General features: G+C 39.3%; 1 protein-coding gene and 1 pseudogene across 8 annotated transcripts in view; one reads left to right on the top strand and one right to left on the bottom strand.

Annotated features, from left to right (window-relative positions):
* LOC100980224 (putative ankyrin repeat domain-containing protein 19) overlaps nucleotides 1-8,541 on the top strand; it is a 26,802-nt gene extending 18,261 nt beyond the window's left edge. For 2 of the 8 annotated variants that reach the window (XR_001338474.3, XM_034967723.2), the window contains 2 exons: nucleotides 32-85; nucleotides 5,037-5,160. Coding sequence is in view for 3 of the 8 variants with exons in the window: in XM_034967723.2 (XP_034823614.1) it covers nucleotides 32-85; nucleotides 5,037-5,136 (154 nt within the window). In the remaining 5 variants the exon portion in view is untranslated. Of the gene's footprint in view, nucleotides 1-31; nucleotides 86-5,036; nucleotides 5,161-7,857 lie in introns of those variants that run through there. The other 6 variants (XR_004673372.3, XM_063594326.1, XR_609924.5 and 3 more) reach the window with 5 other exon arrangements.
* Nucleotides 6,123-15,166, bottom strand: LOC103784311 (elongation factor 1-delta-like; annotated as a pseudogene).

Genomic DNA, 15,166 nt, shown 5'->3' with positions numbered 1-15,166 from the left:
GGAATATCTGACAAGCTTGCATGTTTGACAGAAACAGCAGCTATGAAGCCTTGAATTTTGAAAAAAAGACAAGAAGGTGCAAAAGGTAAGACATTTGAGTGTTTCTACTCTTAACCACATAAAGAGGCTGGGAGACAAGGGAAGCTTCAGCCATAGTTAATGCTATAGATTCCTTGTCACAAATCCATGGAGTACATGAGTCTATTACAAAGTTTTCACCCATCCATGATAAAATAAAATGATGGCGCTCCAGTTTATTCATTTGAAAATATTGGTATTGCCGGGGATGGTGGTTCCTGCCTGTAATCTCGTCAGTGTTGGAGGCTGAGATAGAAGCATCCCTTGAGGCTAGGAGGTCCAGCAGCCTGGGCAACATCACCAGACCCCATGTCTATTTTTTCAAACACTGTAGCTGGGTGTGGTGTTCTGCACCTGTGATCCCAGCTACTTGGGAGGCTGAAGCAGGAGAATTACTTGAGCCTAGAAGTTTGAGCCTGCAGTTAGCTATGATAGCAACATTACAGTGTGGCCTGGGTGGCAGAGTGAGACCCCATCTCTAAGAAAAATCAAGTCAAATAAGACAAGATACAATAAAATAAAATGTTGGTTTTTTTCTTGGAATTATGCTTTTCTAATTTGTTTTGCTTTTTTTATAAACTTAAGAAATGACAATAATAGTTGGTTTACATAAGGCTTTCAGAAACTGGCTTCTGCCCAAATCTCCATCTGCAGCCCTTTCTCTGTCTGCTCCTTTTTCTGGCATTACTGAGCTGCTGGTGATGCCCCATCACCATCCCTCTCAAGTAGACAAATACATACACTCTGGGAAGGTCAATTAGGTAATAGCACTAAATCAATGTTAATCCCTGCTTTCATAATTTTACATGGTTATATAGGAGAATGTCTTCATTATTAGAAAATACGAAAGGAAGAATCTGAGGTCAAGGAGAATAGTGTTTGCAACTCACCCTCAAAGGCTCAGAAAAAAGTAATGTGTGTTTGAGTGTGTGTAAATGCACTTATGTTAATGGGCAGAGAGTTGAAGCAAATGTAGTAAAAATGTTAACATTTGGGGAATCTGTGTGAAGGATATATGGGAATTTTGTAATGTTCTCATAAATTTAAGACTGAAATTATGTCAGAATACAAATTTAAAAGAAAAAATGCACAGTTAAGTAAATCACAATAAAAACCAATAGATAAATGACAGATTCATAAGAAATATGTGTAAGGCACATGACAAAGGGATTATTTCATAAATATATGAAATCAACAAAGAAAAGATAGAACAGTAAAGCGATAGGAAAAGAAAACAAGAAGACAATTCACCATAAACAAAAATGGCTTCTAAAGCACTCACACAGAAAACTCTACCACAACCATATTAGAATATAGTTAAATATATGTATATATAATTAGTCTTTTCAGTTATCCAGCTGCCAGAAAAGTAAGAGCCCTTTAATGTCTTTGATGTATAAAATTAAAATTTCTCCAATGCAAAAATCCCGGTTATAAATACTATGCACTTTGAAATGTAAGAATACTAGCTAAAAAGAAATGGCCATCAGTAGGGGCTTGGGTAAATGATGGCACATCCATTATTAATTCATATAATATATCTACAAATAACACTTACAAAATAAGTGACACAGATATATGTGTACTAATATAGAGTAGTCACCAAGGTATGCTAGGTGAAAAAACAAAGATGTATGTGTGTAAATATATATCTACACAACTTCCCATGCCTATTTTCTGCTAATTTTTGAAAGCTTATAATTGACAGAGGAATGTGGGAACTGTCAGATAGTGGTGATAGAAAGATAGCATTTACTGCATATTTCTTTGTAATGCTTTAAATATTTTAATCAAGCATATATATTATCAATAAAAGATGAACCAAACTTTTCACAAAATTTAATGCCTATTTTAAAACCTCCTGTTAACATAGTCTACTTTTAATTATTTACTCTCAATATTTATATTAATACTTGTACCTTTCATAGTACTTTATATACCATATTTTCCAATATTGAGTTAAATAGTTACAGTTCCAATGGGATACTCTAATTACTGATTTTAAAAAAATAAAAAACAGGATCTCACTCTGTCACCCAGGCTAGAATGCAGTGGTGTGATTACAGCTCACCACAACCTTGAACTCCTTGGCTCAAGCAATACTCCCACCTCAGCCTCCTGAGTAGCTGGGACTACAGGTGTGTGCCACCCACACCTGCCTAATTCTTTAAAAAAATGTTTTTGTGATGACAGGGTCTCCCTATGTTGCCCAGGCTGGTCTTGAACTCCTGTCCTCAAGCAATCCTGCCATGTTGGCCTCTCAGAGCACTGGGAGTACAGGCATGAGTCACTGCAGCTAGCTCCTAATTAGTGATCTTAATTATCTTCATTATTTCCATGTAAAATATGTGCTCTTGTGATGAAGGGATTCAAGACATCTGACTAGAGGCATCTAGCACTTGCCTCCTCCACAAAGAAGAACCAAAATAGTGAGTAATCACACTTCTAATAGATAATCTAAAAAAGAATACTGGAATTCAACAGAGAAGTAACAGGAAACACCTAACGCAAGGAAAGAGAGGGAAGAGAGGCAGCCTGCCTGGCTAGGGTTGGCTGGGAACCTCAAAGAGGCTCCACAATGTGGGAAAAAGGTAAGTAAGAGACCCCCATTGGTCTACACTCCCACCACAAACTCCTGCAATTCTAGCCACAGGAGAGCCCCTTGACACTCGTGGGCCCTAAGACTTACACAGGGAGCTGCCTGGAGACTGTGTGATGGCATTGCTCCAGAGAGGGAGCCTATGCTGCATTGCATACATCTCCTGAGCTCTAAGGAGCCATTTTGAGAGTCCAGCCGTCACCAGACTGCATCCTGCTCTGGAGCCCAACAGTCCCTACATTTTCACATCTCTAGAGATCTATTGACTTCCCATATCTACAGCCATTACTACTGCTGGCTACTGCCATCAGAGCTGAAGTGCAAGCCACTGGCAGCAATCCTGACACTCCCAAGCAGCAGGACCACCACACATTTACAAGTGCCCTGCTGGCTACCCCACCTGCAGCCACCACCTAGAGCTGACACATATGTCCCCCAGCCACCTGCTTACAGTTGCTGCCACTGAAAAGAAATGAGGAAGTCAAATTGTCCTTTTTTGCAGATAATATGATCTTATATTTAGAAAAATCTAAAGACTTCACCAAAAATCTCCCATCAGTAAATTTAGTAAAGTTGCAGGAGACAAAATTAACATACAAAAACCAGTTGCCTTTCTATACACCAATAATGAAATAGATGAGAAATAAATCAAGAAGCCAATCCCATTTCAAATAGCTACAAAAAACGAAATACCTAGGAATAAGTTTAACCAACAAGGTTAAAGACTCTACAAGGAAAACTACAAGACACTGATGAAATAAATTGAAGGGACACAAACAAGTGGAAAGACATCCCATGCTCATGGATTGGAAGAACTAATATTATTACAATGACTGTACTGCCCAAAGCAATCTACAAATTCAATGCAATTTCTATAAAAATATTAATGTCTTTTTTTCACCAAAATAGAAAAATTACTAAAATTTATATGGAACCAATAAAAAGCCCAAATAGCCAAAGCAATTTTGTGCAAAAAGAACAAAGCTGGAGGCATCACACTACTTACCTTCAAAGCATTACAATGCTGTAGTAACCAAAATAGCATGGTATTGATACAAAAGCAGACACAAAGATCAATGGAATAGAACAGAAGAACCCAGAAATAAATCCTCATATTCATAGCCAACTGATTTTCAAGAAACGCTCCAAGAACATACATGGGGGAAAGGAGAGTATCTTCAAAAACTGAATAACTATATGGAGAAGAATGAAACTAGACCCTATCTCTCACCATACACAAAAATCAAATCAAAATGGATTAAAGACTTAAGGGGGTCTAAGAACTGAAACTATAAAACTACTAGAAAAAACGTAGGAGAAAAACTTCAGGACATTGGCCTAGGCAAATACTTAATGGCAAAGACTTCAAAGTACAGGCAACGAAAACAAAAATAGACAAATGTGATTATATTAAACTAAAACCTTCTGCACAGCAAAGAAAACAATCAACAGAGTAAAGAGACAACCAGTTGAATGGGAGAAAATATTTGCAAACTATTTATCTCATAAGAGACTAATATCCAGAATATACAATGAAGTGAAACAGCTCAACAGTAAACAAACAAACAACCCCTGCCCCCAAATAACCTCATTAAAAAGTGGGCAAAGGAAAGGGATATTTAAAAATGCTCCAGGCATGGTGGCTCATGCCTGTAATCCAAGCACTTTGGGAGGTCAAGGCTGGCGAATCACATGAGGTCAGGAGTTTGAGACCAGCCTGGCAAACATGGTGAAACCCCATCTCTACTAAAAATACAAAAATTAGCCGGGTGTGGTGGTGCATGCCTGTAATTCCAGCTACTCAGGAGGCTGAGGCAGGAGAATCGCTTGAACCCAGGAGGTAGAGGTTGCAGTGAGCTGAGATCGTGCCACTGCACTCCAGCCTGGGTGACAGAGTGAGACTCCGTCTCAAAAAAAAAAAAAAAAAAAAAAAAAAAGCTCAACACCACTAATCATCTGGGAAATACAAATCAAAACCACAATAAGGTATCATCTTACCCCAATCAGAATGGCTATTATTAAAAAGACAAAAAATAGCAGATGTGGCAAGGATGTGGAGAAAAAGAATAGTACAGCCACTGTGGAAAACGGTATGATTTCTAAAGCAAACTGAAATAGAATTACCATTCGGTCCTGCTGTAGGGGTTTAGTCAGGATGGTGGGGAAAATCATAAGCCACAGACCTTCTTGGAAGGCCTGAAGGGTTTTGCAAAAGTCTCAGGATAAGGTTATGTCTGAAGGCAACCTAATCCATACCTTGAGTAAATAGCTTAAAGTGGGTACAAAGGAAGGTAGAGTAGTTTACCTGACTAGTTCGTTTACTCATGTGGTCCTAAGACTAACCTTTGATCTACCATAGGTGCTTAATTGCTTTCTACTCAGGAAGTCCGGGAAGTCTGCAATGTCAATTACCCTCTAGTGGTGTTTACTCACAACCTTTGTCAATTAATCTTTACTGAATAAATGCAAGTCTTGCTGACTGATCAAGGCCGTGGCTGTGACTAAGTGGCCTGGACGCTAGGCTGGACTGGCAAAGCAGAACATCTGTGTGTCAGTGTACTTTATTCATCCGTCGTTGGGTCAGGGTCTGGAGGACAGACTCCCACATCCTGCAGTTTCACTAATGGGGTTTTATTCAAAGGAAAAGAAATCAGCATATCAAAAGTATACCTGCATCCTCATGTTTATTGCAGCACTACTCACAGTAACAAAGTTATGGAATCAACCTAAGTGTCCATTAATGGATAAATGGATAAAGAAAATGTATATATTCACAATGAAATACTATTTGGCCATAAGAAAGAATGAAATCATGCCATTTGCAGCAACATGGATGGAACTAGAGGTCATTATGTTAAGAAAAATGAGCCAGACACAGAAAGACAAATATCACATATACTCACTCATATGTAGGAGCTAAAAAAAGTTGATCTCATGAGGTAGAGAGTGAATTGTAGATACTAGAGGCTGGGAAGGGCATGTGGGTTGGGGGAGGTACGAAGGGAGGTTGTTTAATGAGTGCAAACATATAGTTAAAAGGAATAAGTTCTAACGTTCAATAGCAGAGTAGAGTGACTATATTTAACAACAATTTATTGCATATTTCAAAATTGCTAGAAGAGAACATGTATTAATATGTTCCTAATACATAGAAATGATAAATACTCAAGGTGAGGGATTCCCTAAATACCCTGACTTTATCATTACACAGTCTATGTATTTAACAAAGTATCACATGTACCCCATAAATATGTACAAATGTCATTCATCAATTTAAAAAAATTCAAAAAAAAATTGCTGTTGCATTTAGTTAAATAATTATATTTAGGTAACCTTCTACCAGGCCTATTTTATTAAAAATGCTGAATTAATAAAATACCTTTCAGTGATTACTGATATAAATATATTACCTTCTCTTTTAATTTATAGTAGTAAATTATTTCAATTTCTTCTTCTTTTTTTTTTTTTTTGAGATGGAGTCTCGCTCTGTTGCCCAGGCTGGAGTGCAATGACATGATCTTGGCTCACTGCAAGCTCCACCTCCCAGGTTCACGCCATTCTCCTGCCTCAGCCTCCTGAGTAGCTGGGACTACAGGTGCCCGCCACCACACTCGGCTAATTTTTTGTATTTTTAGTAGAGATGGGGTTTCACCATGTTAGCCAGGATGGTCTCAATCCCCTGGCCTCGTGATCCACCCACCTCGGCCTCCCAAAGTGCTGGGATTACAGGCGTGAGCCACCACGCCCGGCCAACCTCAATTTCTTGATAGTCTATCACTTTTGAATTTTAGAATTAAAATCATTACTAATTTTCAAATATACTTCAATATTCTATTCACCACAATGTTATTTAGAATTTTTGCATCTGTGGGTATAAATGACCTGAGTCAATAATTTCTTGTTTTTTTTTTTTCCCTGTACTTACTATGATGGTCTAAGAGTGATGATGTATTTTAAAGTTGCAATGAAGCAATTACAAGAAATAAAATATTGGTATATACTTCTCTATAACTTGAAATGATTTCAATTAATAAAATGATCTGATCTTTAAACATGAACTATATTCAGATATGGATCTATCTTCTGTATTTTAAAAAATCAACTTTAGCAAGATATTATTTACATACAATAATTGCATCTATTTAGTGTTCATTTTGACAGTGTGTGCACCCATGAAACCACCAACACAATAAAAATACAGAACATTTTTATCAACTCTAAAAGATTCCTTGTGCCCCTTTGCTGGCCATCCCTGTCTCTGGCCTAGCTTCAGGCAACTGCTAATCTGAATTTTGTTACTTCACTATTAGTTTGCATTTCTAGAATTTTATATGAATACAACCATATGGTACATAATACTCTTTCATGTCTGGCATCTTTTACTCAAAATGACTGAAATTCATCCATGTTGTCACATGTATCATTAGTCTGTTCCTTTTTATTGCTGAGTAGTTTTCTAGTTATGGATACACCACATTATATCTATTCACTTTGATGATAAACATGTAGGTTGTTTCCAGTTTGAGGCTATTGTGAATAAAAGTCTTGTCAACATTCATGTACAAGTCTTTGTTTGGACATAAGTTTTCATTTCACTTGGGTTAAATACTGGAGTGGAATGGCTGGGTTGTACGGTAGCTATGTGTTTAACTTTTTAAGAATTTGCCAAAGTATTTTACAAAGTCTTTGTGCCATTTTACATCCCTACCTGCCACGCATGAGTTCCAGTTGCTCAACATCTTCCAACACTTGGTACTGTCGATCATTTTAATTTCATTAATTTTAATGAGTGTGTAGAAGTGTCTCATTATGGTTTTGATTTGTATTTCCCTGGTGGCTTATGTTGAAATCCTTTCTTGTCCCCATTGACCATTTCATATCTTATTTTATGAATTATCTCTATTGAAGTATATTGTCATTTTTATTGAGTTGTCCTTTTACAACTGGGTTATAAATTTCTTTACATTTTCAGGAAACAAATCTTTTGTCAGAAATTTATTGCAACTATTTCTTCCCCTTCTGAGTCTTTCCTTCTCACCTTCTTAAGTGCTTTCAAAGGACAAGAGTTTTTAATTTTGAAAATTCAAAGTTATGATTTCTGTCTTTTATAGTTCATTATTTATGTGTACTACCTTAAAAATCTTTTTTTTTCTTTTTTTTCTTTTTTTTGCCGGTCTCAGTCTTTAATCCTGGCAGGGATTCACGGGCGCGCACACACACACTTAGGATTCAGATCTTGTTGAAAGCTGCGATATCGACAGTCTGCACGTGCTCCTCAAACTTGGTGATCTCCTCCAGCAAGTCTGTCCCCACCTTGTCGTCCTCCACCACACACTGAATCTGTAGCTTCCGGATACCGTAGCCCACGGGCACCAGCTTGGAGGCCCCCTAGACCAGCCCTTCCAGCTGGATGGAGCGCACACAGGCCTCCAGCTGGGCCATGTCAGTCTCATCGTCCCAAGGCTTGAAATCCAGCAGGATGGAGGACTTGGCCACCAGTTCAGGCTTCTTGGCCTTCTTCTCCGTGTACTGCTGCAGCCGCTCCTCCTGCAGCTGTGCCGCCTTCTTGTCCTCCTCCTCATTGTCGCTGCCAAACAGGTCAGTGTCATCATCGTTGTCATCCTCTGCTGGTGTGAATGGCTTCTTGGCCAGGGGCTCCACTTGGCGCATGGGAGACATGTGCTGGGTCTGTGGGGCCGTGGCCCGGTGGCCAGGCGAGTTCTTCTCCAGCACGTTCAGCCGGGCCTCCAGCTTGGAGATGACCTGCTGCAGCTCCTGTACCACACTGCGCAGGCTCTGGTTCTCCACTTTCAGACTGGTGATCCGGACGACGAGCTCGCTGTGGTCTCTGCTGGGGCCGCTGGAGGCCCCGGGGCCTGAGCTTCCGGCCAGGGATTTCTGGATGTTCTCTCTGGCTCTCGCGATGTCACGGAGGATCACGCTGGCGCCGTTCTCTTGGCGGGAGGCACCGGCCACAGGCCCATTCATCTGCTCGTAGAATCTCCTTTCTGCGTCGTCATATTTGAACTTGTCGAACCAGATCTTCTCATGTACTAGGAAGTTTGTAGCCATTTTTCTGACGCCTGCCAAGGACGCGACGACCAGGGAGGAGGAATCGGCGGACGCGGGACACCTGAGGAAAGGGTACTACCTTAAAAATCTTTTCCTATAGTCTTGGTAAATTTTAAATGATAGCTCTATAAATGATATTTGTAACTTATGGTTATTTTTTTTTAGTTTTTCATTAATTTTGATCAATTGTATCTTACTAGGAGATCACCCATTTACTGTAGGTAGTATTCTCTTCCTACTACATTTCATATCTACCTACTACATTTCATATCATTCCTACTACATTTCATATCTACCTACATTTACATGTAGGTAGATATGAAATGATTCAATATCCATGTCTCGTTTTACTCATTACAAATCTTACGTAATTTTGCTCTCTCTTATCTCTTTACCTTACTCGGGTTTATGTGAGGTATTTAGTTTACTAAGGTTTTAAAATATTTTCATATTCATTTTAGTAGGAAAAGGACGGATTATTTTATAAATTTCATTGCCTGAATAAGTTTAGGTATGGTTTCGGGTACAATAAGAAAGACATAAAATGGAATGCTTTATGCCGAACATGTTTATTTTTATCACACAGCTAAAGTCTGTAGTTAAGTTGCTGCTACTTTTGAGTCAATAATATCAAGACCAGTGTTGGTGAATCTTTTGGCCTTTCCCCAGTGCTTGAAAGAAGATCACCACTGCTGGAGGCATAATGTACAAGGCAGGAAAAGGGATGGAATTGATGGTGACAGCTAAGTCTGTCTTTTTTCTTAGGAAATAAAGGTTTTCCTAGGATACATTTAAGTGTTTTGCTTCTCTTGGGCTGAGGCAGGTCATTTGGCCACTACCAGTTTCAGAAGATGATGATGTTACAGCACTATTCACAATAGCAAAGACATGGAATCAACCTAAATGCTCATCAATAGTAGACTGCATAAAGAAAATGTAGTACATATACATCATGGAATACTATGCAGCCATTAAAAAGAATGAGATCATGTCCTTTGCAGGGATATGGATGGAGCTGAAGGCCATTATCCTTAGCAAACTAATGCAGGAACAGAAAACCAAACATCACATATTCTCACTTATAACCAAACACCACATGTTCTCACTTATAAATGGAAGCTAAGTGATGAGAACACATGGACGCCTACAGAGAAACAACACACACAGGGGCCTACTGGAGGGTGAAGAGTGGGAAGAAGGAGAGGATCAGGAAAAATAACTAATGGGTTCTGGGTGATGAAATAATATGTACAACAAGCCCCCATGATATGGGTTTACCTGTGTAACAAACCTGCACAGGTACTACTGAACTTAAAATAAAAGTTAAATTTAAAAAAAGATAAAGTAAGCCGGGCACGGTGGCTCATGCCTGTAATCCCAGCACTTTGGGAGGCCAAGACGGGTGGATCACAAGGTCAAGAGATCAAGACCATCCTGGCCAACATGGTGAAACCCCGTCTCTACTAAAAATACAAAAAATTAGCCGGGCGTGGTGGAGGGTGCCTGTAGTCCCAGCTACTCAGGAGGCTGAGGCAGGAGAATCACTTGAACCCGGGAGGTAGAGGTTGCAGTGTGCCGAGATTGCGCCACTGCACTCCAGCCTGGCGACAGAGTGAGTCTCCGTCTCAAAAAAAAAAAAAGATAAAGCAGTGAGAGAGGAGTTTGGGGATTGCACGCTGGTTCAGCAAAGCAACATTTTCCCAAAAGATACACAAACTATACAGAAGACCACTTTAAAATATTATATGTGAAGCTTGTTTTAAGATTAAAAATTCAGAAACTGTAAAAGAATACACATTTAAACATGTAGAAAATAAAATTATGTGAACGGGATAATATCACATGCAAAGTCGAGACAAGGAATGGATGTTTTTTAAAAAAGGAGTTACTCCCTTTAACATAAACAGCTGTTTTAAATTAATAAGATAAACAATCCAAAAAGAGAAATGTATAAATAAATGCTTTATAAAGGCAATTTGCAGAATAGCAAATTCAAATGGCCAAGACACATTTGGAGGCATATTTATATACAAATTATAATTAGTTATCACTTGGAACTTGTAAAATTTCTCAAGGTTAAAGAGTAACAGCAGCTGGGCACGGTGGCTCACGCCTGTAATCCCAGCACTTTGGGAGGCCGAGGCAGGTGAATCATTTGAGGTCAGGAGTTTGAGACCATCCTGGCCAACGTAATGAATCCCTGTCTCTACCAAAAATACAAAAATTAGCTGGGCATGGTGGCAGGCGCCTGTAATCCCAGCCACTTGGGAAGCTGAGGCACGAGAATCGCTTGAACCCAGGAGGGAGAGGATGCAGTGAGCCAAAATTGTGCCTCTGCACTCCAGTCTGCGCGATAGAGCAAGACTCAGTCTCAGAAAAAAAAAAAAAAGAGTAACAGCTACTTGTAGTGGGGGAAAGAGGTATATTTATACACTAATATTGGAAACATAAAAAGCTACAGTCTTAGGACAAAGAAATCTGGCAACATCTGTTAAAATAAAATAACACATACCATTTGATCAGTCCCACTCCTACAAGCATATGCTACAGAAAAAAATAATTTCTAGTACATAAGGGCATGATTGTCCTTGTCCAATTGATTATCTGTTGACAGACTGTTGGAGTGGTTGGAATTGCTATGAATGGAAGTTCAAAAATCAAGAAGACATAAAATACATTATAAAAGTTACAGTTAGGCCAGGTGTGGGTGGCTCATGCCTATAATCTCAGCAATTTGGGAGGCTGAGGCAGGAGGACTGCTTGAGGCCAGGAGTTTGAGACTGACCTGGGAAAAATAGCAAGACCCTGTCTCTAAAAAACTAAAAAAATTAGCAGGTGTGGTGGCGTGTGCCTGTAGTCCCAGCTACTCGATAGGCTAGGACAGGAGGATCACTTGAGCCCAGGGGTCGAGGCTGCAGTGAGCCAGGATTGTGCCACTGGACTCCCATCTGGGTGCCTGGGCGACAGATTGAAATCCTGTCTCTAAAGTAAATAAATAAAGTCACATTTATGCCAAGTTATATATGTATGCACGTGTGTGTGTACGTAAATATTAATAGAAAGGAAAGTGTTGGATGGTCTGTTTTTCTCCACTGGTTTGAGACATGGGCTTGAAGTTAAATCAGTAAACAAAATGAACTATATTTATTATGAAATCTGCTTCTATAGGAAGACCTTTTCCAATGTATCAAATAGAGCTTCTTCTCTATTTGAATTTTATGGCATTTAATAAAATGATATATTCTTACAAAACCTATTCTTAACAATTACTTGTCTGGTATACAGTAAGCTGTGACTCACGGATGAAGATTTTTCCATATACAATATATAATGTACAGTAATCACAGGGCTTCTCTGTAGTATGAGTAATTTAAAACTGGTTCTGACTTCTGTGAAAAGACTTTCTCACTTTCAAGAAATACAATTTCACTCGTGTAAATACTGAAGAATACTAAAACCTGATTTCTGTGTGAAGCTACTGCCACATTTGCTCTTAACCCTGTCTCCTTCTGGTAGAAACTTTCTGATATATTCCAAGTGAAGTGTTTTCCAGTCACTGTTCTTATAGGCTTTGTTCTCCAAATTGTGTTTTTAGTGTATAATGGGATTTGAATTATTTTTTCTCATGTGTGAATTTACTATGTTCAGGTCATTAACTTTTCAGTGGAAGATTTCCTAGTCATCATATTCATAAAGTTTCTTTCCAGCATGAATTTTCTGATATGTAATGAGGTATGACTTGTAAAGAAAACCCTACCCACATTCAGTACAAACAGAAAATTACTCTCCCTTATGAATTATCTGATGCATACGTAAATGTTTGAGTGTATGTTTTCGTATATTTTCTGAATACACAGTATGATTCACTTTTTAAAAATTAATTTAAAATGCATTTTTGGCTAGGTGCTGTGGCTCACATCTGTAATCCCAGCACTTTGGGAGGCCAAGGTGGGAGGACTGCTTGAAACCAGGAGTTTGAGACCAGCCTGGGGAACAAAGTGAGGCCTCATCTCTAACAAAAAAACAAAACAAAACAAAAAGGGCTGGGCACAGTGGCTCACGCCTGTAATCCTAGCACTTTGGGAGGCTGAGGCGGGTGGATCACCTGAAGTCAGGAGTTCGAGACCAGCCTGACCAACATGGTGAAACCCTGTCTCTACTAAAAATACAAAAAAAATTAGCAGGGCGTAGTGGTGTATGCCTGTAGTCCTCACTACTTGGGAGGCTGAGGCAGGAGAATCGCCTGAACCCGGGAGGCAGAGGTTGCAGTGAGCCAAGGTTGCACCATTGCACTCCAGCCTGGGCAACAAGAGCGGAAACTCTGTCTCAAGAAAAAAAAAAGCCAGGTGTAGTGGCACATGCCTGTGGTCCAAGCTACTTGGAAGGATAAGGCAGGAGGGTTGCTTGAGCCAAGGAGTTCAAGGCTACAGTGAACTATGATCATACCACTCCACCCGGGGTGACAGAGTGAGACCCTGTCACTAAAAAAAAAAAAAATTAAAATTAATAAAATAGAATAAAATGCATTTTTATTAAAATATTTAAACTGTAAAACTGTCTTAAAATAGTTTGCTGTAAATGAACTATAATAGAGTGCTGGCATAAAAAGATATGGCTGGCTGGGCCATGCCTGTAATCCCAGAACTTTGGGAGGATGAGGTGGGTGGATCACTTGAGGCCAGGAGTTCGAGACCAGCCTGGCCAACATGGCGAGACCCTGTCTCTCCTAAAAATACAAAAATTCGCTGGGCGTTGTGGTGCATGCCTGTAATCCCAGCTACTTGGGAGGCTGAGGCATGAGAATCACTTGAACCCAGGAGGTGGAGGTTGCAGTAAGCCAAGATTGCCCGCCATTGCACTCCAGCCTGGGTGACAGAGCAAGACTCTGTCTCAAAAAAATAAATAAATAAATAAAAAAGATATGGCTAACCTACAGTGTTTTCCCTAGTAAAGTCTATATTCCACATGCTTCCAATCTATACTGACCTTTGAGTTCTACTTAACATTTAGCTCTCCCAATTCACTTATAGTTTTCCACCATTTATTCCTCAATCAGTTCACAAGTGCCCCTTGAGACGCAAGAAATCTCACAGAAGAAAGTCTTTCTTTCTTCTAGAGATTAATACTGTGTTGACAAAAGGTCAAGTAGCTCTTTTATAGTTTCTTCTTTTTCTTGGGAGCATAACTTTCTATTTTTTAAAACATGCCTGAGAATAAAGGTTGAGAATCACTATCTCAGTTATCCTACTAAGTTAATTTTTCAAACCCTGGGACTCTATACCAGTCTTCATTAACCCCATTTTCTATTAATTGTACAAAGGAAAAGCCATAGTATTAAAAAAGACATCTGAGAAGCTTTTAGTGAATCTCTTCCATTTGCTAAATTTGGCAGCTACCACAATAAAATTTGAAACCACCAGAGGTAATTTTCTCTTACGTATCAAAGTTTGTAAAGGTTTTTTTTTTTTTTTTTTGAGATGGAGTCTCGCTCTGTCGCCCAGGCTGGAGTGCAGTGCTGCGATTTTGGCTCACTGCAAGCTCCGCCTCCTGGATTAACGCCATTCTCCTGCCTCAGCCTCCCGAGTAGCTGGGACTACAGGTGCCCACCATCACGCCCGGCTAATTTTTTGTATTTGTAGTAGAGACAGGTTTTCACCGTGTTAGCCGGGATGGTCTCGATCTCCTGACCTCATGATCCACCCGCCTCGGCCTCCCAAAGTGCTGGGATTACAGGAGTGAGCCACCGCGCCTGGCTGTAAAGGTTTTAACAAATGGGTGAATGCCTTAAGACTTTTAGCAACAAAAGATTGGAATAAAGTAATGCTGCAAATCTAAGCATTTTCATTTACAAGTCAGTAATTTTGGAAATTAAGAAAATATATTTTTGGTCTTGATACTTCTTAAATACAAGTAGCTATCTCAACGAATTAAAAACATCTGCCAGTGGCAGAGTAGGTGGTACAGACTAGTACTTCCTTTGGGAACTAAAAAAGGTGAATGAAAATATTAAACACATTTAATTTTTTGAAGGCATAAGAAAGCTACCACGGCAGTGAGAAACTGCAGGAATAAAATTGGAGACAAGACATAAAGTCTCATATTTGGGACATAATGTCTGAAACTGTTTATTACTAAGAGATATTTGCTAATTCTGACAGCAAATACTGGGCAAGAGAGGCTGGAGAGAATTTTTGACAAATTCAAGTGACCGAAGGAGAAATACTAGAATTCAAGTCTTTCCAAAGAGGAGGGGCCTGATGTACTTCTTAAACTCCTAAGTCCTAAAAGTATCCTAGAAATAAGGTTTAGATGTTCACATTCTGAACATATAATAAAATAAGATGAGTCTTCCAGAGACTCAAGCCCAGTTTCAAATAATCTTAATACATGACTGGATAAAGGCAATCAGGGATTACT

Source organism: Pan paniscus, chromosome 11 (assembly GCF_029289425.2).
Source record: "Pan paniscus chromosome 11, NHGRI_mPanPan1-v2.0_pri, whole genome shotgun sequence".
Taxonomy (NCBI): Eukaryota; Metazoa; Chordata; class Mammalia; order Primates; family Hominidae; genus Pan; species Pan paniscus.
This window is presented reverse-complemented; position numbering and strand designations above follow the sequence as displayed.